General features: G+C 40.6%; 1 protein-coding gene and 1 pseudogene across 3 annotated transcripts in view; both read left to right on the top strand.

The window, feature by feature from the left end:
• Positions 1-21,369, top strand: part of SLC30A9 (solute carrier family 30 member 9) — a 64,098-nt gene that overhangs the window by 12,064 nt on the left and 30,665 nt on the right. For all 3 annotated transcript variants that reach the window (XR_006172528.2, XM_042841786.2, XM_005300611.5), the window contains exons 5-9: positions 5,833-5,925; positions 6,356-6,438; positions 8,425-8,483; positions 9,438-9,505; positions 15,396-15,498. Coding sequence is in view for 2 of the 3 variants with exons in the window: in XM_042841786.2 (XP_042697720.1) it covers positions 5,833-5,925; positions 6,356-6,438; positions 8,425-8,483; positions 9,438-9,505; positions 15,396-15,498 (406 nt within the window). In the remaining variant the exon portion in view is untranslated. The remainder of the gene's footprint in view (positions 1-5,832; positions 5,926-6,355; positions 6,439-8,424; positions 8,484-9,437; positions 9,506-15,395; positions 15,499-21,369) is intronic.
• On the top strand, positions 2,475-3,839 carry LOC103306261 (myotubularin-related protein 6-like; annotated as a pseudogene).

Raw genomic sequence — 21,369 nt, 5'->3', positions numbered from 1 at the left:
CACCGTGGGACACTAATCCTGATTGAAATGTCTAGGCGCCACTCCAATGTACACAGTAAATTGTAGACTGACTGAGCTGACGCTTCATTTGAAAATGACTAAGCTTCAAGCTAATTGCAATCATGGTGGCTGATGTATTCAAACTCTTTCAAAGGGGCATTGTAATAGTTTAATATATATATATATAATATTTTAAAAACAAAATTAACTTCATTTAAGTTCTCTTTCCAACACCGCTATCCTTCCTCTTCTCTAAAGTGCTGACTCTGCATGCCAAGAAGTGCAGATCCTATTAGTCACTGAAGAGACAATGCTGTCTCTAGAACAGCCAGCTTTTCATAGGGGGCACAGGCAACCTTGTAACAGTAGTTAGAAACCTTGCAAATCTCTAAAATATGAAAGCCCACTTAGAAGCCATAGGAAGCTTCATGTTAAAGTTTAAGTACTTGAGAATTATATCTGTTTACATGTGCTTATTATTATATTATAATAATAAGATTATTATATTTTGCCAAATTAAGACTTAACTCTCACTATAATCCTGACTTAATCACATGTATCATTCTGGACCATGGTTATTGTTACTTTACCTAATTCTCTTTAGTGTCTGTCATCCATCGCTGGCATTCACTTAAACAACACAGTTCAAATGTGTGATCTCATTTATAAAATCTGTTTGACCTTTATTAAATAAGTTGTTTGCAGTGGTGGTGCTTGTGTTGCCATGTTTACCCCAGGATACGAAAGACAAAGATAGGTGAGGTAATATATTTTATTGGACCAACTTCTGTTGGTGGAAAGGACAAGCTTTCAAGCATCACAGAGCTCTTCCTCAGGTCTGGAAAACATAACCTGAATGTCTTGTCCCACTTTGTATTTGGCTCATATTGTTAAGCAGAAGGGTTTCACGCATAGGAGATCACCCTTCTGCTTAACAATATGTCTCACCTTGTCTTTAGCTCTGACACTCAGGGTACCTTCTCCAAACCTGAGGAAGAGTACTGTAATGCTCAAAACCTTGTCCCTTCCACCAACAAAAGTTGGTCGAATAAAAGATATTACCTCACTAGCTTTGACTCTCTCTTTATTAAATATGAAAGTTTGACTTTTATAGCAGAATTTAAAAATTGTAACTATTTCTGCTCTGGGTCTTACTTATCACCCTAGTATCTTAGTCCAGCCAAAGGTCTTAACTAAATGAAATCAGTTTATCATAACTTATTTTCTCTATAGGCAGATTAATTTGAAAATATATTTGTTGGCTTTTACATAGAAAGTTCTGGACAGAAATAATAGGACCATAGGTTAGTTATTGTGATCAAACCAAATGATTTCCTATTTTTTATATATAAACATCTTCTATAATCGAGTGTCTTGATTCAGATGGTGGAGGAAGTAACTAGGGGGACAGCCATCTTAAACTAGATTCTGACTAACAGGAAGGAATTAGTTGTGAATCTGAAGGTGGAAGGCAATTTGGGTGAAAGTGATCATGAACTAGAGTTCATGTCTCTAAGGAAAGGAAGGAGTGAGAGCAGCAGAATAAGGACAATGGACTTTTAAAATGCAGACTTTAACAAACTCAGAGAACTAATAAGTAAGGTCCTATAGTAAGAAAACGTAAGGGGAATAAGCAGTTCAGAAAAGCTGGCAGTTTCTAGAAAAGACAATATTAAAGTCACAAAGAAAACTATCGCAAAGTGAAGGAAAGATAGGAAGAATAGTAAGAGGCCAATTTGGTGGTATGAGGAGCTCTTTAATGACCTGAAAATCAAAAAGGAATATATAGAAAGTGGAATCATGAACCAATTCTTAACTGTGAGTACAAAAGTATAGCACAAGCATGTAGAAATCAGAGCAAAATCAGGCTAAGAAACAAAATGAGTTACAGCTAGTAAGGGGCACAAAAGGCATAAGGAGAGATTCTATAAATACATTAGGAGCAAGAGAGAGACAAAGGAAAGCATAGGTCTACTACTTAAGTGAAGAAAGAGATCTGCTAATGGACTGCACCAAGAAGGCTGTGGTGTTGAATGCCTATTTTGCTTCAGTCTTCTCTAAAAAAGTTAATTGTGACCAGAATCTTAACATAGTTTATATTAACAAAAAGGGGGAAGGGAACACAAGCCAGAATAGGGAAAGAACAGGTTAGTTAATATTGGGTAAGTTAGATACATTTCATCCAGCCCTGACAACCTGAATATATCTCAGGGTGCTTCAGGTAGTTCCTGAAGCAATCTCAGAACTGTTAGCAATTATCTTTGAGAACTCATAGAGGACGTGTGAGGTCCCAGAGGACTAGAGAAGGGAAAATGTAGTACCTACCCTTAAAAAGGGGGAACAAAGAGGACCTGGGGAATTATAGACGAGTCAGCCTAACTTTAGTACCTGGAAAGATACTGGAACAAATGATTACATAATCTGTTTTTATAAGCACCTAGAGGAGAATAGGTTGATAAGTAGTTCCAAATTTAGAAGCAAAGGAAGATTCCCAGTGTTGTCATATTATCACAGAGATAAAGAGACTGCCATTTGCAGATGCAGGCAACCTCTCTCAGGTTTCAGTACCAGGTGTCTGGAGAATGAAAATATGCTGAATGCAATCATCAGTACATGAGTGTCATGGACACTCAACCTAAGCTTAATGCAATGGCAAACAGAGCAGCAGGTAAAGAGTATGAAAATGAAGACAACTATGCTAACATTAGATTCCGGTTTGTTGGAATTGAAAACATTCCTGTAATGAGATCCAGCCTGCAGAAACTTTTAGAAGTCAGTGGTACAAAAGCTCTGTCTATCAACAATTTCTTGTCTGGTTTGGAGAACTCTAGCTGGCTGTGTCATATCAAAGCTGTGTTGGATGCTGCTATCTTCTTAGCCAAAGCAATAGCAGTTGAAAATGTAACTGTGCTAGTTCATTGCTCTGATGGCTGGGACATGACTTCCCAAGTTTGTTCTCTTGGCTCGCTTGTTGGATTTGTTTTATAGAACAATATAAGGTGTCATGGTTTTGATAGAGATGGACTGGCTCTCTTTTGGACACATTTTCTGAGAGGTGTGATCAATTGGATGGTGACCCAAAGGAAATCTCTCCAGTTTTCACTGTTTTTAGAAGGTGTGTGGCATCTCACAGAGCAGTTTCCACGAGCCTTTGAATACGATGAAGCTTTTCTCCTTTAGAGCCATGAACATGTCCATTCATGTCAGTTTGGAAACTTCCTTGGAAACTGCCAAAAAGAGCTAGAAGAACTAAAATTAAAAGAGAAAACTTATTCCTTATGGCCATTCCTTCTGGACGAACAGAAGAAGTATCTGAATTCTCTATACGATCCAGATTTTTCCCAGAAACTTGCCTTCTTGGAGCCTAACACAGTGTCCTTCAATTTTAAGTTATGGAGAAATATGTATCATCAGTTTGACTGAACTATGAACTCCAGGCAATCTGTATTTAATTTCATCATGACCATGAGTGAACAAAATAAACAACTGGAGAAAGACTTTAAAGAACTGGAAGCTAAAATGAAACTGAGAAACAGGCAACCAGAAGAACTCCTCACTAAGGAACCATTGCAGTCTGTCCATCCTGCTTCACCAGCACTTAACACTTCTTTGTGCTTTAAGAAGGAGCAGCCTCTGTTAACTGTGAATGACTCCATTCGAACTATAGAGGGCAGCAACACAGCAGACAATTGCTGCAGTGAATAAAAAGTAGTAGCCAATATGAATATGTCAAGAACAAATCATGCCAGAACCTAATTTCTTCCTTTGACAGGGTTACTGGCCTTGTGGATAGCAGTCAATATGATATATCTTGATTTTTAGTAATGTTTTTGACATTGGCCCACATGACATTCTCATAAGCAAACTGAATTACTGTAAAGTGCATAACTTGTTGAAAAGCCATACTCAAAGAGCAGTTATCAATGGTTTGCTGTCAAACTGTGAGAATGTATCTATTGGGGGTCCTGCAGGGCTCTCTCTTGGGTCAGGCACTATTCAGTATTTTTGTTCATGACTTGAATAATGGAGTGGACAGTATGCTTATAATATTTATGGAAGACTCCAAGCTGAGAGGAGTTGCAAGCACTTTGGTGGACAGGAGATTAGAATTCAAAAGGACCTTGACAAATTGGTCTGAAATTAAAAAGACAAAATTAAATAAAGATAGATGCAAAATACTACACGTTGGAAGGAAAAATCAAATGCAAAATGAGGAATAATTGGCTATGTAGTAGTACTGCAGAAAATAATTTGGAGTTATAGTGGATCACAAATAGTATATAATCCAGCAGTGTGATGCAATTATAAAAAAGGCAAATATCATTCTGGGATGTATTTAACAGGAGTCTCATATGTAAGGCACAGGAGGTAATTTGTTCTGATCTACTTGGCACTAGTGAGGCCTCAGCTGGAGTATTGTCCAGCTTTGGGTATCACACTTTAAGAATGATGTGGACAAATTGGAGAGAGCCCAGAGGAGAACAACAAAAATGATAAAATGTTTAGAAAACCTGACCTCTGAGGGAAGATTAAAAAAACTGGGCATGTTTTGTCTTGACAAAAGACAGCGGAGGGGACACCTGATAAGTGTTCAGATATGAAAAGAAATGTTATAAAGAGCAGGGCCGGCTTTAGGGTGATTCAGCCGATTCCCTGGAATTGGGCCCCGAAACATCCCAAAGGAGCTGCCGCCAAAGTCCCGCCACTGTCTTCGGCGGCAGCTCAATCGCTGCCGCGGAGGAAGGACCCTCTGCCGAAGCGCCACCGAAGGCACTGGCAGCCAATTGAGCTGCCACCGAAGTCCCAGCACTGTCATCATCGGCAGCTCAATCGTTGCCACTGTCTTTGGCATTTCAGCAGAGGGTCCTTCCTCTGCGGCAGCGATTGAGCTGCCGCCTAAGACAGTGGCGGGACTTTGGCGGCAGCTCCTTCTAATCGGGCCCCGCAGTGCCTAAAGCCGGCCCTGATAAAGAGGATGGTGATCAGTTATTCTCCGGGTCCACTGAAAGTAGGACAAGTAGTAATGGGTTTAATCTGCAGCAAGGGAGATTTAGATTAGCTATTAGGAAAAACTTTAAGGGTAGTTAAGTACTGGACTAGATTAGCAAGGGAGGTTGTGGAATCTGTCATTGGAGGCTTTTAAGAACAGGTTACTGTCAGGGATGGTCTAGATATACTTGGTTTTCCTCAGTGTTGAGTACTGGACCTATATGATCTCTTGAGGTCCTTTCCAGCTCTACATTTGATTCTATAAAGTGTATTACAGTGGGGCTGGGGGGGTGGGGGGGAAACTGATAGCCAAACATAGCAAATACTTGCTCAGCCACCGTTTTTACATAGCTTTAGACCTGTGTTACTGAAAGAGGGGGAAATAGCCTGGGTATTGTGCATAATCCTTTAGGCTTTCTTAAAGTGCCACATGACCTGTAATTTTCATGTAGGTAGCCACCAGAGAGGAATAAGAGGGAGTATGAGTTAATTTATCATCCAAAGAATTTCCTCCTTTCAGTTGCTAAGGTATAACATTCCCATGTGTTAATATGGGCCCACAGTTTGGAGTTTGAGCCCAGGCAAATGCCATATGAGCTTCAAGAGCAATTTAAAGAACACTTTATACTGCTTGTATTGCCACTGGACTGTGTTTAAGTAAAAACCCTCAGCTTCCTGTCAATTTCTTTAAACTTGCCAAGTTAAGAAAAAATTTAGGGTAGATTTTTAAACATAATGATATAATCCTTTTAAGGATCAGTACATTTGATCTTTATATTGACTCCTTTATGTATAGTATGAACATGTTTTTTGTTGCAATAAACTGTTTCCATCCTTCAACAGTGATCTAGAACAGCTGAGGAAAATCAGACGACGAAGTCCCCATGATGATACTGAGGCTTTCACTGTATTTTTGAGATCAGATGTAGAGGCAAAGTAAGCTAATTAGTTTAAAAGGAAATTAGTTGGCAATTTAAGTAATTTAACTTTGGTTATATGAGAGAATGGTATAAGATATAATTTAAAAGGTTAACTTTATAATGGAAGGGGCAGTAATATTTTCCTTCTCTGTCTAAATGCATTTATATGTGCCCATTGTTGTAGTAACTCGGTACAGTATACAAAATTGAAGGGTCACATTGTATATATCCAAATTGAAATCTAACTCCCCCCCTACACTGTCTTATCATGTGAGATTAGTCTGGATGGATTTCTTCCAGAAGAAATATTGATAAGACATTGCTACTCTGGTGTTAATGAAGGCTTGGGTTATGTCGTCAAAAACTTGAAATTCAAAGCATTTTGTTTTGTAACATATAGTGTGTGGAAATCAAAAGGATTTCCAAATTATTTGTATTTTGTGCAGATCTCTAGAAGTTTGGGGAAGCCCAGAGGCTCTTGCTAGAGAGAGAAAACGGCGTAAAGAAGCAGAGATAGAATACAGAGAAAGTAAGTGTAGAGGTTTTTTTTTTTTTTTTTCCCCAAATGTCTCCAAAATGCCTTAGCAATCAGTGTTAACTTCAACTTCATACTGCCCCATGGGAGAATAACACATCATTCACTTCACCCTTGTATGGGTGTCCAACATATACATATGTTTTTGTTAAGGTTTTGTGGTATAGTGTGGCCATGAGAAATGTGTGTATTGTTAATGTACACATAGGGGGTATATATGATGTGTTTAAATGAGTTAATCTTAACTGAATGTATCCTTGCTTTTATGGATTAATTTGTAGATATTGTTAAACAACCTGAATGGGTTTTGAGCAAAGCTTTTTTCTTTGTGAGAATTTACAAAAATATCAAAACCAGTTCAAGCTTTGCCTTTTATTTGTTTTATGCTATTTTAACTACTGATTCATGATACCTTATCTTTTGTAATTTTAGTCTAATGCTTTTAAAAGTATGTATTCTGATGATCCACTCTTTCCTTTAAAACAAAATTGTAGATTTTATTCATAATGTTACAACAAAACTCAATCATTTCAATATTTACAATAGATTCAATTTTTCTCTTGTTGGAAGCACTGGCCAATTAAAATTCTTGCAGAAGCAATATTAATTGAGGTGATTGTTCCAGTTACCAATTTTAAAATTAGAGGTCTGTTGTAGTTCATAAAAATAAGTTTAACATTGAAAAAACTGAAAGTAAAACAGGGCCTGATCCTGCAAACATATAGCACCTTTGTAACTTAATACATGTGTAGTCCCAATGGAAGGGAGGGGTACATGTCTGCAACTATTTGTAAAGATTGTAAGAATTGAAACTGTTTCTAAGGATTTGAGCCAAATATTGCAAAGTGGGAGCCTGAAAGATTAACAACTAGCAAAAGTTTCCAGATCTTAATGTGAAAGCAAAATTGAATAAAATAGCAGTGGTACCGTGCTGTTATATGGCTGTACATTTACTGTATTAGAGCACTGTCCTTTTGAAGTGGGAATTGTCTATCAGGCTGACCAATATTGTCTCATTATTTCCTTGTATTCCCATCTGCACCAGTTTCTTCTCTCTTGTCTTGTACTTGGATCGTAAACTCTTTGCGACAGGAACCTCTTTTTGCTCCTTTTGTGTGCCTAGTGGAATGGGGTTCTGATCCATGACTAGGGCTCTTAGGTGCTATGGTAATGCAAATAATAATATTTGTGACAGAGCAGCAGTGTAGGAAAAAGGGTTCTGAAGTTGAGGGGGCTGAGGAAAGAATCTGGGGTGAGATCCTCACATAGGCTCTGACCCCTTTACTCCAGGTAAAAGGGCCAGAGCTGCATAAAGGGTCTCTAGAAGCCTAGATCTGGCTAGGGGATGAATCCTTCAGCACAGCAACTGTGGAAGACAGCTGTAAGGCTACCTTCCAAAGACCCTCTTGCAAACTCTGGCAAATGAGATGTCCGTAGTCAGGAGAGGTGTGTCGGGGCAGGGTCATAGCACAAAGAGCTGTGGAGATTGTGGGCAGCACTGGGACAGACTGTTATTTAGACACATCCTCCCCAGGGCTCTCTGTGTTATGCCAGGGGCTATGGAATATCCCAGAGTTGGGAGGCTGAAAAGCTGGTTTAGAGCCACCATAGTTCCCTTCTCCCTGGCCTGTAGATTGTGTATGGCACCTCTTAGAGATGACCTACAGAATCTCACCCCTAAACTTAAATTATTTTTCAAGATGTTATGAGTCAACTTAGACACCTGTCAGCTTTTTGGTAAAGAAGATACTTTTCAGTTTCAATTCCAGTGCTAAGTATTTACAATGTTATGCCTGGGTTCTGTTAAGAAACAGAGATCCTTGAAGAAATCTAAATTTGACCAGATCTGCTTGTTTAATATAAATACATTTGTATGCAGTAGCAAACTTACCTGAGTTGTGTAAAGAAAAAAAATCTTGAAATCCTGAAATTATTTTCAACTGCTAAGTGCAGCATGTAACTAGAGTTGTCTTATTGCAGATCTGTTTAGAAACCAAAAGCTGTTAAAGGAATACAAAGATTTTCTTGGGGATACTAAGGTAAGAGATCATTTAAATTCCTTTGGTAAAATCACCATTAAGGTGTGTGTGATTGCTTACAGCATATTTCTGAGAAAAAGAATGTGGGAAAAGATGTATAGGCAGCCTTACAAGATTTTGTTGAAAGTTATAAATGACCTGTAACATATCTGTTTTATATCATTCTGATTGTAATAGAATCTTAAATTTTTAAAATACTATTTAAATGGATTCTGATCTGATCGTAGTATGGCCCATTTGCAAGAGCTGGTTTGTGGATCTCCTCCTCTCCCAGATTTCTAATGACAATCTCATTGTGATTCCACTCCAGACTTGTGGCAACTTGCTGAATGTGTACAATACACAAAGTTAATTACATAAAATCATATTGGTTGTTTTTTTCTATTTCATTTTCCCTCCATCTGTTTGAACAAATCTCCTCAGCCTGTTTTGGCTTTCTTGCTTCCCTCTCCCTAAGCAACCTAGTTGAGAGAGCTCCTAACTCCAATCCTGCTGGGTGACACCTAACACTTCTTTCTGTTGGACTCTGGTTCCTCTCCTCACTCTGTTTGTGGTTGCAGTGGCCCCTGGTGGAGGCTGCAGTGCTTGCTTAACCTCCTTTACAGCTATTCCTGCACTGTCTATTGAGCTGAAAAGGGAATTGTCAGTATCATGTGAATAATCAAGAGCTCCACAGGCCACAGTTTGAGAACTTCTGCACGAAAACTAGGTATCTTAGTTATGCATGAGACCAAACTGTAAATCTAGTGAGCTGTCCATGATAAATTACTGGATTATGCAGAGCAATACTTCAACTGTTAACAGGAATTCTAGTACTACATGATATTGTAGGTGTTGTATGTGGTGTACAGTAGACTACTGATAGTCCCTTCATAAACCCAGGATTTAGCTATATTACTACTTCATTGTTCAGTTTAGCAATTTATTTTAGCATTCTCTCATTTCTATATTTAGCCACGCTCCAGCACAGCCGGTATGTTGCTCAAAGGACCAGGAAAGGTGGTGATGGTTGCTATTTGCATGTAAGTTTGGAAAAGTAAATGTTTTGTAAATGCAAGAGTAAAAAATTATATATCCTAGAAATGGAAATAGTCTGTATTTTTGAGTTACAGATCCTAGTGTTCTCTGCAATTCTGCAGCTATGAAATTTGCTGAAGAGCCCACCATTGCCGCAGCAATGTGACCCAGAAAACCATATTTATTTAAAAGAAATTATGGGCAAAATTTTTTAAAATGGGTGCCTAAAATTTGGTTCCAAGTCCATATTTAGGCATTTAGTTAAATAATAGGCATGACTTTCCAAAGTGCTGAGAATCCAGCAGCTCTCATTGAAGGTACTTATAACCTAATAATAAAGCAAACCTGAAAAGCAGCTAAAACATTAGTTTCACTCCCCTTTCTCTGTAATATAATAAAACAAACTACAGCAGTTAGGTTTCATTAAGATTTAATTACCTTTAGGAGATGCTACAGTACAGCTTTAGTGTTCTGTGGAGTATTATAAATGTAAAAAAAACCCGCTTATCAAAGTAAGTGCAGTATCCTTTGTTTTTAAAAACATTACTTTCCACTGTACATAATCTGTAATGGATCACCCTGTCGATAGTAAGAATTAGCAACATTCTTCTCTCTAGTTTAGTCTGTAGACTCAGATCTTAGTTGAAATTAATAGATTTATTTGCATGTCTTGAAAACATAGGTTAGGCTCCTTTTAGGAGTACATTCCTCTATATTTAGACATCAGAAAAACTTGTTCCTTCTTTGATTAAAGAAAGGCTAGTCTTTCGAAGCTGGTCAGCTAGACAATTAATAGTTAAAACAGCAACCAAAATTCTTGAAGGTGAATGGCATAGGCAAACACTTTTTATAGCTCATGCCCTTTCCTGCTCTTGTATGATGTATAAAGAGAGCTTCATGTATTTTCAAACAAGTTTTTGTTTTTTGTTTTTTGTTATAAACTTTAAAAATGTCAAAAGTTTGACTTTTCTGCTTTTGCTGGAGAGATTTCTTAAGGACCCCATCAGTAGAAGGGGAGGAGTGTTGAATTTTTCACAAAGATGATTTCTTCCTCAAGTATTTGTCAGGAGTTTGAGTTAAGTGAAACAAACAAAACCCCTACCTTTAAATAAACCTGATTTGAAAACTATTACTAGTTTTTCACTGAGTTTACCCACAAGAAAAGGAAGTGAAGACTGAATAAAACTTTTTAGAGGAGCACAGTGAATCTTTTAAATAGATTCACTTAATTTTTCTAAAAAGTATGGCTATTTCCTGAGATCCAATGGAAGGTAATAAATGAGCAAAATAGCAGGAACTATTAAGAAAATAGTAATTTATAACCCCAAAAGAAAAAGCTGCAATTTGATGGGAAATATCCCTGAATTTGTTTACAGCTCCTTCTGCTTTTTGTTGAGGGGAAAAAAAGGATCAGGAAAGTAACTTCACTGAAAATTGCCCTTTCCATTATTCAAGAGATTCTATTATTAATTACTGAGTCTCGAGTTTGCTCTGTTAAATAAATGTACAATAACCATGACTGTATGTGTATACGGGGGGGGGAAAGAGTGGCCTATATTCTGCTCCCTTCCTTTTTCTTTCCTGTACCAGAGATTCATGTACAAATTTGGCCCTCCTCCTTTTAATTGAGCACAGCCATGATCATGGCACTGTTTCTTCCCTGCACTCATGACCTCAAAAGGACCCCTCTGCAGATTAGGGGTCTGCAGTAGGGTGGAAGGGATGGATACCTGCCAGGCAGGGGCAGTCGATAGGGTTACATGCATCCTTCCTTCTCCAGCCGTGCAGAGAATCTCTGAGAAGATAATTGAGTAACAGGCTCTTATCTCTTATGTGGTGCTCTTTCAGGGCAATATGAGAGCTGGGAGCTGAGGAGCCGCTTCAGTCTGGGGCACCAGTAGGAGAGGAGGGAACACTGCAGCTGCCTGTTCCATGGCACCAGCCAGAGCAGCAGCTGCCCTGCACTGCCCGGCTCCCGCTTCCTGCCTCTGACCTGGGCAGGGAGAGAAGATGAGAAGGAGGTGTGGAGCTGCCTTGCTCTTTTGCTGCAGTTTTGGGGGGAGGGCAATGCCCTCCATGTCCCCAACTCTGCCCATGGGCTCAGGGCTTCTCCCCCACAGGGAGCACCAGGGCTTGGGATCGGGGCTTCAGCCCTGCGCTTCCTGGCTTCAGCCCCGTGGGGGGCACCGGGGAGCCCCAGGGGGCCACAGACCCCTGGTTGAGAACCACTGGTTTAGATTTAGAAAAGTAAAACAAATTTATTCTATCAAAAGAGATGTTTTAAATGAGTTCAAGTATAAGAGATAAAGATAGAAAAGGTTACAAACAAAAGTTAAATCACTTTCTACTGGCTAAGACATAACTTAATAAGCTAGTCTTTGTTTAAGGTAGTTTCCTCACCAGTCTTCCTTTTCCAGCAATGGCTGACTGGCTCTTAGTCAGGATCCCCACAGAGCCCAAGATGCTGGTTTTTCTTAACTCCTCGGGTGAAGGATAACTTAAGGGTTCTCTGCTGCTGTCTGTATAGTCCAGTAAACCTTTAAAAGTCTCTCTCTCAAAGTTCATTGACCCTGTCTCAAAAGGTAGGAAGATTTCCTGGGGGTGCAGTCTTCCTCCTCCCTCCACCCCCTTGAGATTGTTAAATGATTACAGCCCTGCAAATCTGCAGCTATCCGCAGACCATGTTTGCGGATTGGATGCGGTTACAAATTTTGTATGTGTGCAGGGCTCTATAAATGATTACTTTTCCCCCACTTGCCCTCCCGATGGCTTTGTTTGCCTGGCATGCAAATGTTCTTTTCTTTGTCTTTGGTCACATCTTTCTCAGTTTACATGGGAGACACATTCAGACAGCTGGAACCACATTCCTTTGGAAAAAACCTGTTGATCAGATCCCTCTGACATGCATGGTTTAAATATTCTTGCGTGATGTATGTATGATAAATGAGTTATTCGTTTTCCAGTGACATATTACATGACATCTAGGGATGTAAATACCGTTTAAAAAGTTAACTGTTTTTAAATTATTAAAAATATTTTGTTTAAATGATTAACCGATTAAGCGTCCGGGGCTGCTCTCGCCGGCCGGCACAGCTGTTAATGGTTAAGGTGGGTTAACCAGTAAGACTTATGCTTACTGGTTAACATTTTACATCCCTAATGGCATCTTTGAAATACAGATTATAACAATGATGAGTTGGGGTACACTGAATTGGTCAGGTCAGCTGAAACTCACTGTTAGATACCAAGGAGCTCCTTTCCTTCTGGCATAAGGATGCTCTTGGGTTACAATGGCTCCTTAGTCTACTTGTGCTTTGTCATGTAGTTCTTTAATTAATAGCTCTCTGAATCTCCCTACTCCATGTTTTCTGTTTCTAACCCAGACGGCACAATAATAATACCTAGATCTTATGTAGGTCTTTTGACAAGTGGATCTCAAGAGCATTTTGCATTTGAGGAAAAGGTTTAGCCATTCTGTTGGGTTCTGACATCTCAAATTTGGATGCAGATTTTGCATAGTCCTCAAGTGTATTGTGTTCCCACAGACAACCCAAATCTGGAATTTGGAGGAGTGCAGTAGAATATCATTAATCCTGGTGGACACTCCTGTGTATTCTTAGAAGGCAGGAATCCCACAGCTTTATTACATCTTCAGATAAACCGATTGGCTCCTTTTTTCTTTAAGTGCAAAAAATTACATTGTTACAAGAAGTCAGGAAATGTGGTCATGATTCCTACAGCAATTTGTTTGCACTGCTCATTAGTGCTAAAACTGTGTTGCACTATGGATAGGAAGAACAGCTTTGTAATTAAACAAAGGACTGGAGCCAGGAGAACTTAATTATTTTCAGTGTTGCTACAGGTTTCCTCTGTGACTCTGGTTATTTATTAATCTGTTTTCCCATCTGATAAAATGTGGAATAATACTTCCTTAATCTGTGGGCTGTTGAGACTAAATTAATGTTTGTAAAACATATTGAAATCCTTGAATGAAAAGCACTATACAAGAAAATTTATTTAGCATTTAAATAACAAGATTATAGGCACCTTAGGAATTCCTTAGATAAGGCCTTAAAATTATCATTATATTCAGTAATATGCACAATTCTGTATGTGTCCAAGAGGCAGATTTATGGATGTAGAAGGAAATATAATATTCAATGTCTTGGTTTTTGTTTGTTAAAAAAGCACAACTATAGCATTCCATTAACTTTTTTGTTTATAAAGGATTAAAAAGCCCACATGGCAGTGTCCTTTTGAGAGTTCCAATTTTGAACATTTTTTATTACCAGTGATTTAAGAAGTTGTAACGCTAGAAGGGACTGTTATGACCCTCTAGTCTGATTGACTGTATAACACACAGCATAGAATTTCACCCAGTGTCTCCAATAGCTAGTGGGTGAACTAAATAATATGTTTTAGAAAGAAACTTTTATATTTTAGAAATACACTTGCCAATGATTATACTACTATTTATTATTAAGAGCTGCACTCTGGTCCTTAGAAGACACAAATATCAACATGGTGCATGCCCTAGAGAGTTTGTAATCTAGAAAACATGTTTAGAAAGACATAGCACAGTGGGACAAAGGGGAGGAGTTCATTTAATTTTTTTCTTCCTAATGTAATGATTGTTTCTCCTCCAACCACCCCTTTGTATCTTGGAAGGAACTTAAGTGAAACGAGACTGGGAGGTTACAGCTGGCACACTGCGATTGAAGGGAGGCTTTATACAAGAAGGCACAAAAATCTAAGTGGGAGAAAGAAAGAAAGAGAGAGATTGCTGAGGCGTGTGCCATTGTGCCAAGGGTGGCAAGGATGGATTAAAACAGTGGTTTTCAAACTGTGGGTTGCGACCCAGTACTGGGTCGTGGAATGTAAGGCACCGGGTCGCGGCAGCTCTGGTCAGCATTGCCGACCTGGCCATTAAAAGCCCCATTGGTGCTGCTGCCCGGCTAAGGCAGGCTAGTTCCTACCTGTTTTGACACCATGCTGTGCCCTGGAAGCGGCCAGCAGCAGGTCTGGCTCCTAAGCAGGGGGGCCACAGGGCTCTGTGTGCTGATCCTGCCCCGAGCACCGGCTCCCGGCCAGTGGGAGGTGGTGGTGCCTGTGGGCAAGAGCTGAGTGGAGCTGCTTGCACGCCTCTGCCTAGGAGCTGGACCTGCTGCTGGCTGCTTCCGGGGTGCAGCATGATCCGCGGTGCCAGGACAGGCAGGAAGCCTGCCTTATCACCCCCGCTGCGCCGTTGACTGGGAGCCGCCCGAGGTAAGCCCGAGCCCCAATCCCCTGTCCCAGCCCTGAGTTCCCCCCAAACCCAGAGCCCCCCTGCACCCCAAACCCCTCATCCCTGGTCCCACCCCACAGCCCTCACTCTTGCACCCCAACCCTCTGCCCCAGCCCTGAGCCCCTCCCAAACCCCTCATCCCCAGCTCAGTTGGGTCACGGGCATCAACAGTTTTCTTCAACTGGGTTGCCAGAAAAAAAGTTTGAAAACCACTGGACTAAAAGGTCTGACATGTTTACAAATTGGGAAGGAGTTGTGCAGTGTCTTGAAGGTGAGGGCAAAAAGATTGCAACTTTCAAAAGAATAGCTTATGATATGCAATTACTTTAAAAAAAATCATGTTTTCCAAAAATCCTAACTGTATATCCCTATATACTCCACTTAATTGAAAATTTTTTTAATCTAGTAAATATTGCAGAAGATGTGTACACATTCACTGTATGTACTAATCACTGATAAACTGACTTTTGGTGAAATTTAGTTTCCTTAGTTGCTGATGGCCACATATGGTTGTACAAAATATCTGTGATTTCACTGTGATGATTTAAAATACTGAATGTTAATTTTCATATAATAATGCTAATTCAGCTTTCTTCTCTCCCCAATCTTAGAAATGGGTTGAATTTTTTCTTTAAACTACTCGCTTGGGTTTACACGGGTTCTGCAAGCATGTTTTCAGAAGCTATACATTCTTTAGCAGACACTTGCAACCAGGTGAGTAGTGCTTCCGTTGCCCCTGTTTAAGTTAAAGTGATTGTAGTTAGCTTCCAAGGAGGAACGCAGACCCTTGAAACAGTTGTGTTGGTAGCAGATAGGAAGATTGCTCTCAATTTAGAAATCAAGTGGCTGTCTCCTGGTGATGGTTGATTAGGGTGAAAAACTACAGGGCACATGACAAGTAGACGCAAAGTAGCACATTGTGTTTAGTTTTGTGAGGCGAGTTGGAATGTCAGAATACTGCTCTGAGAAGCTTTCTTGGAGCATGTTTTGTAAAATAATGCTGCAAAGTTGGAGGGAGAGAGAGAGAGGCTGGAGACCAAAAATTGAGCCTTCAAGTTCTCTCTGGCTTTTAGTTTACATTGATGATGTTAATTTGTCATTTCCATTTTTAGAATTAGCATAGCTACAGCTGTTGCATATTGCAGTGGTTTTGCCTCTTTTAACATTTTAGTGGATGTTTTTGTATTAATTTCTGTGGTTTTGCATGCTTTTCATTTGCAAGTAAAATAGCAGGTAACACTTCAGTAAGAATAGCTTTGGATTTCAACAAGTTCAGCAGCCATTTTAACAGTGCCAAGGCTGATCAGTTTAAGAATTTACTTACCTAGACTGTTGTCACATCTGGGAGAACATGCCTTCAAGTGTCAGTTAACTTATTACTAAATAATTCCTGCCTTGCAAAGCAAGGCATTCATATTAGAGACCGTAACATGCTGTGATGACTAATCCATGATAAGGGCACATTTGTTTATAGTATGGGCATGCGATTTTTGTAGTACGTGAATATATGTTTTAGATGCAATATAAATGTGAATTCATTTAAAGAAGAAAGGATAACTAAATAGTTTCTGTCAAGCTGCATGGTGATTTAGGCATAACCTTGTCAGAGAATGATGGGGGCATATAGCAAGCTGCCCTGGTTTGGTGATCCTTCCAGGAACAATGTGAGTTCTGAGTACAACATTATCATTACTTTACTTCGCACTTTTACTCAGAACCTAAGGGTCTCTCCTTATATTGCTGTAGCCAACTTGTCTCTTAATATTATCCTGTTTTGATGTACATAATTTGGTACACAATTAATAACAGAATTATTATTTAACAAATTCATACTGACTCTCTCTAGCCTAAAACCTTGGAAATGGAGAGAATCTGGAGATTCTGTAGCTATCTTGTTTCTGATTAGTGAAGTTTGGACTAATACTTCTGCTGGTGTTTCAGGTTTTGTTTATATTTCAGATATGTAGAAGTGTTACTCTTCCTTTCTAAATTAATAATTTTCCATACCATTGACCATGTATCCGGAGAGGTGGTGTGGTTCAGTGGAGAAGATACAGGGTAGGACTCAGGAGACCTGGGTTCTATTCCTGGCTCTGCCACTGACTTGCTGGGTGGCCACGGGCAAGTTGCTTCTCTTCTCTGTTCCTCTATCCGCTCAGGTGAGGCTCATCAGCTGTGACAGACAGTCCACCTAGGACAGTGGTTCTCAACCACTCCTGGGGGTAGGCAGAGGTCTTTAGGGGGCACATCAACTCCTCTAGATATTTGCCTAGTTTTACAACAGGCTTCATAAAAAGCATAAGCAAAGTCAATACAAACTAAAATTTCATACAGATGATGACTTGTTTATACTGCTCTATATATACACTGAAATATAAGTACAATATTTATATTCCAATTGATTTATTTTAGGATGATACTTTTAAAAATTGCTTTCTTTCTCATTTTTACCATAATAGTGTGCTGTGACACTTTTTTTTGTATTTTTGTCTGATTTTTGTAAGCAAATAGTTTTTAACTTAGGTGTACATTGAGGGTATGCAAGACAAATCAGACTCCTGAAAGAGGTACATAACAGTAGTCTGGAAAGGTTTAGCGCCACTGACCTAGGAAAAGGAAAACTCTGATTTCAAACCGAAGTAGTCAGGCCTGGCCAGCTAGTTTGTAAAAGTGTTTTACTAATCACACACGCTTAGGGCCATATCAAATTCATGGTCCATTTTGGTCAGTTTCAAGGCTGAGGTTTTAAAATTAGTCAGTTTCATGTTTTCAGATGTTTAAATCTGAAATTTTGTGGTGTTGTAGCCATGATGGTCCTGATCCAAAAGGTGGTCAGGGTTAGGGGGTTGCAAAGCTATTGTAGGGGAGTCTGGGATTGCCACCCTTAATTCTCCCCTGCTGCTGGCAGGGGTGCTGTCTTCAGAGCTGGACAGCCAGCGAGGAAGGCTACTGGCTGGGTCCCAGCTCTAAAGTTAGCGCCATGTCAGCAGCAGCATGGAAGTGAGGGTCGCAGGGTATTGAGGGGGTGGGTTATACCATATATCCGGTTTTCCTGGCAATCTGTTGCCCCAGTGTGGGACTGACAGCTGGAGCTGCAGCTGCTGCGCGTGCGGGTGGGGTGACAGCTGGAGCTGTGGAGCTTCCTGCAGCCAAGGAAGGTTCCTGGAGGTGGGTCTGACCCACCCAGGGAGCAGCCCCTGCAGGGGGAGAGGAAGTCTCATCCCTTCCGATCCCCAGTTCGGACTAGCAGCTGGAGCCCTGCACAGAGTAGAAGCCCCTGGCTGGGCGCCAGATTTCACAGGGGAGATCAGATTTCACAGTCTGACACATTTTTCACAGCCATGAATTTGGTAGAACCTATAGAGAATGCTCTGTAGGTCAGCTTGCTGACCCTGACTAATGGGGAAAGGCAAAGAAGTTTCCTCCTCATACCTTAGCCTGTTTTTTTCCCCCTTTGGTCTAAGTCACATCACATTTCACTTCTTGACTCCTTTTCCCATTTACATGGGGTTAGAGGTGCCCACAGTTCTTTGCCACTCCTTCTGGCATGGGCTTGTAGGTCTTGGAGTTCAAGTTCTTTTCTCTTCTCTTCATACTTCTCTTAACAGAGAAGTATGAAGAGAAAAGATCGTCAGTCTTCCATGTCCTTTGTTGCTATCGTTGTCTTCCCATGCTTTCTTTGCTGGTCATTCTTTTCCCATTTTTATCACATGCCCAGCCTACCTCAAACTTGTGCTCTTCAGCCTATCTATTGCTGAAAGTCTCAAGTTCATCTTCCCCCTAGTTGTCTAAGTAATAAAGTAAAATTACATTTTAAAAAAAGTTAAAAGAATGTTAAGGATGAAACATTAAGCACTCAAAAGTTAGGAAATACTAGAATTAAGGATGCTGATACAACCTTAATTTGGCCACTTTGTATGTGTTATAAAAGTCTTGTCCGGCATCACATAGGAAGAGCCAGGAATGGAATCCGGTTCTCTAGTGGCTGAGTTTAATGCCTTAAACACGAGAGGTAACCTTCTGCCTCACTCATTGTCCATCTTGTACAATGAATATTAGTAGAACAAAGGATGTGATAATGTAATTGAAGGCTGTATCATAACGCATACATATTGAGGGGGGGCAAATCAAGGATACCTGGGTAACCATAGTTCTGGCATTTTCCATCTTTTAATTGTCTGACTTTGCAACATTAATGCTTTTCAATGTAATATTTCAAATGTAATTTGCTAGGTTTTTTTAAAAGCAAGCAGAAATAAAGGAATTGTATCATGTGGAACAATACTGACCTCCTTCATGGATCATCAGCAGGATTTATGAATTCAGGATGCTCAGATCTGCAGCATAGACCTCTACCACTCTTGCTAAAAGAATAACTGATAGCAGTAGAAGGCTGTTATCCGCAATGTGGACAGTCACCAGATGGGTGTATGACAAATTTGCCTTTCTTACCCAGTTAGTTGCTAGATAGCAGAGGAGTGTTGGGAATCTGGTGTCTTGGATTCTATTACTGGATCTGGATGGGAGAGTGGCTAGTGCAGGGGTGGGCAAACTATGGCCTTCGGGGCTTTGGATCCGGGCTGCGGGATTACCCCCCGTGGGGCCCCTCGCTGCTCTGCAGAAGCGGCCGGCACCACTTCCCTGCGGCCCCTGGGTGGGGCGGCAGAGGGCTCTGTGTGTTGCCCATGCCTCCAGGCACTGCCCTCCCCCCCGCCAGCTCCCATTGGCCGGGAACAAGGAACCGTGGCCAATAGGAGCTTCTGGGGAGGTACCTGGTGGCGTGGCAAGGGCAGCGCTTGTGGAGCCCTCCGCGCCTCCTCCTCCCCCCCCCCCCAGGGGACCTCAGCACTTCCTGGAGTGGTGCTTGGCCTGTGATAGGGCTGCTGTCACCCCGGAGCCGCTTTAGGTAAGTGGTCCTGGGCCAGAGTCCGAACCCCTCCTGCACCCCACTCCCCAGCCCCCTGCCTGCGCCTCGCACCCCTCCTCTGCCCCAGTCCCTTGCCCTGAGCCGCTTCCTGCACACCCCCACATACCCCAGATTAATCGTCCTTTTATGCTGCTACTCTGATGTGCAGGGGCCGGAAAAGGGGCAGAGTAGCTCCAGGGAGAATTCTTCCAGTGTAGAAGCAGTATAGAACTGGTGTGTATGCCTCCTCTACATTGTGCCCCTTGCAGCCCCACTTGTAGGGACATTTCAGAGACTTATGTGTGAATTATGGGAGAAGTGACCGGAACCCTCTGACAATTCTGGTCTATACTGCAGAGAAGTCTGTGGGTAACCTATGATGTGAGGTTGCCATAAATTATTAGAGCAGCCTAGAGAGTCTTCTCTAACTGACTCTGAAGGCCACACAGGCTCTGAGACCAGCCAAAAATTAGTGATGCAAAAAGTGTCTTAAAATAATCTTTGCTACTGATCTGCTCAGGTTGTGCCTTGTGTGTGGCATTTCTGTGGAGAGGTGCAGCATAGAATCTTCCCCCTTGGCTGTATTTCCAGTTCTGCCAGAAGTGACCTTGTGCAGCCTTTCATGTACTCCATCTGTAAAATGGGAATGATACTACCAGTTCTGCTGCTTAATATTTAAAGACATGTATGGAAATAGCCTTAAAGACAAGACCTTACAGATGACTTTGTCAAAGTAGATCCATTTTAAGGCCAAACAAATTTGACAGTTTGCCTTTAATGGTATTGTTTACCAATGTATATGCAGGAGAGCATTTCTAATTTTAATTGGGAAATTATCAAGAAAAGTTAAATATTTATCCCATTGGAGAGGAGTCTTTTTTGTTCAAGTATTTATATGTGAGTTGTATATATGGATAAAGATACTGTGGTTCAAATCCAGCAAAGGTATAGCATGTGCTTAAACACCCATTAATGTGATTAAGGGCATGTCTACACTTACTGGGGATTGACGCTGCAGCGATCGATGCACTGGGGGTCGATGTAGTGGGTCTAGTGAAGACCTGCTAAATCGACTGCAGATCGCTCTCCTGTCGACTCCAGTCCTCCATCGGAACGAGAAGTGTAAGGTAAGTCGACGGGAGTGTCTCTCATGCAACCCAGCGTAGCTAAGTCAACCTAAGCTATTCACGTAGCTGGAGTTTCGTAATTTATCCCCATAATGTAGACAAGGCCTAAGATTACTCATGTGCTTAAGGTTAAGCACATACCTAAATCTTTGCAGTAGCAGGGCCTGGATTTATAAAAGACTGCGCCATCAGATTGAATCCTTTCCAAACTATCAGAAAAGTATCAACTCAGACAATCAGTTTTTTCAAGATGTAGGCGCACACAGTATATTTTTATTTTTTCCAATTTAGTGACTTGTTGCAACTAAATGTATGCTTAAGAAGTTGAAATGTAAATGTAGGCTATTTTAATTTTAGTTTGCCTTAAACCTAATGGAGATGAGTATACTAATTGCTATAGTTTATGCATAAACTTCTGTTTGGACAGTTTTTTTTTGTTTTGTTTTTTTAAATTAAACAGCCTTTGTTTCCTGATTACACCCAGTGGAGAATGCTACAAAAATATTTATACTATTATATTAAACATGTTCTTAACGTCTGTTTAAATTGTTG

Source organism: Chrysemys picta, chromosome 5 (genome assembly GCF_011386835.1).
Source record: "Chrysemys picta bellii isolate R12L10 chromosome 5, ASM1138683v2, whole genome shotgun sequence".
Taxonomy (NCBI): Eukaryota; Metazoa; Chordata; order Testudines; family Emydidae; genus Chrysemys; species Chrysemys picta.
Note: the sequence above shows the minus strand (reverse complement) of the source record. Positions and strands in the feature narration are given on the sequence as shown.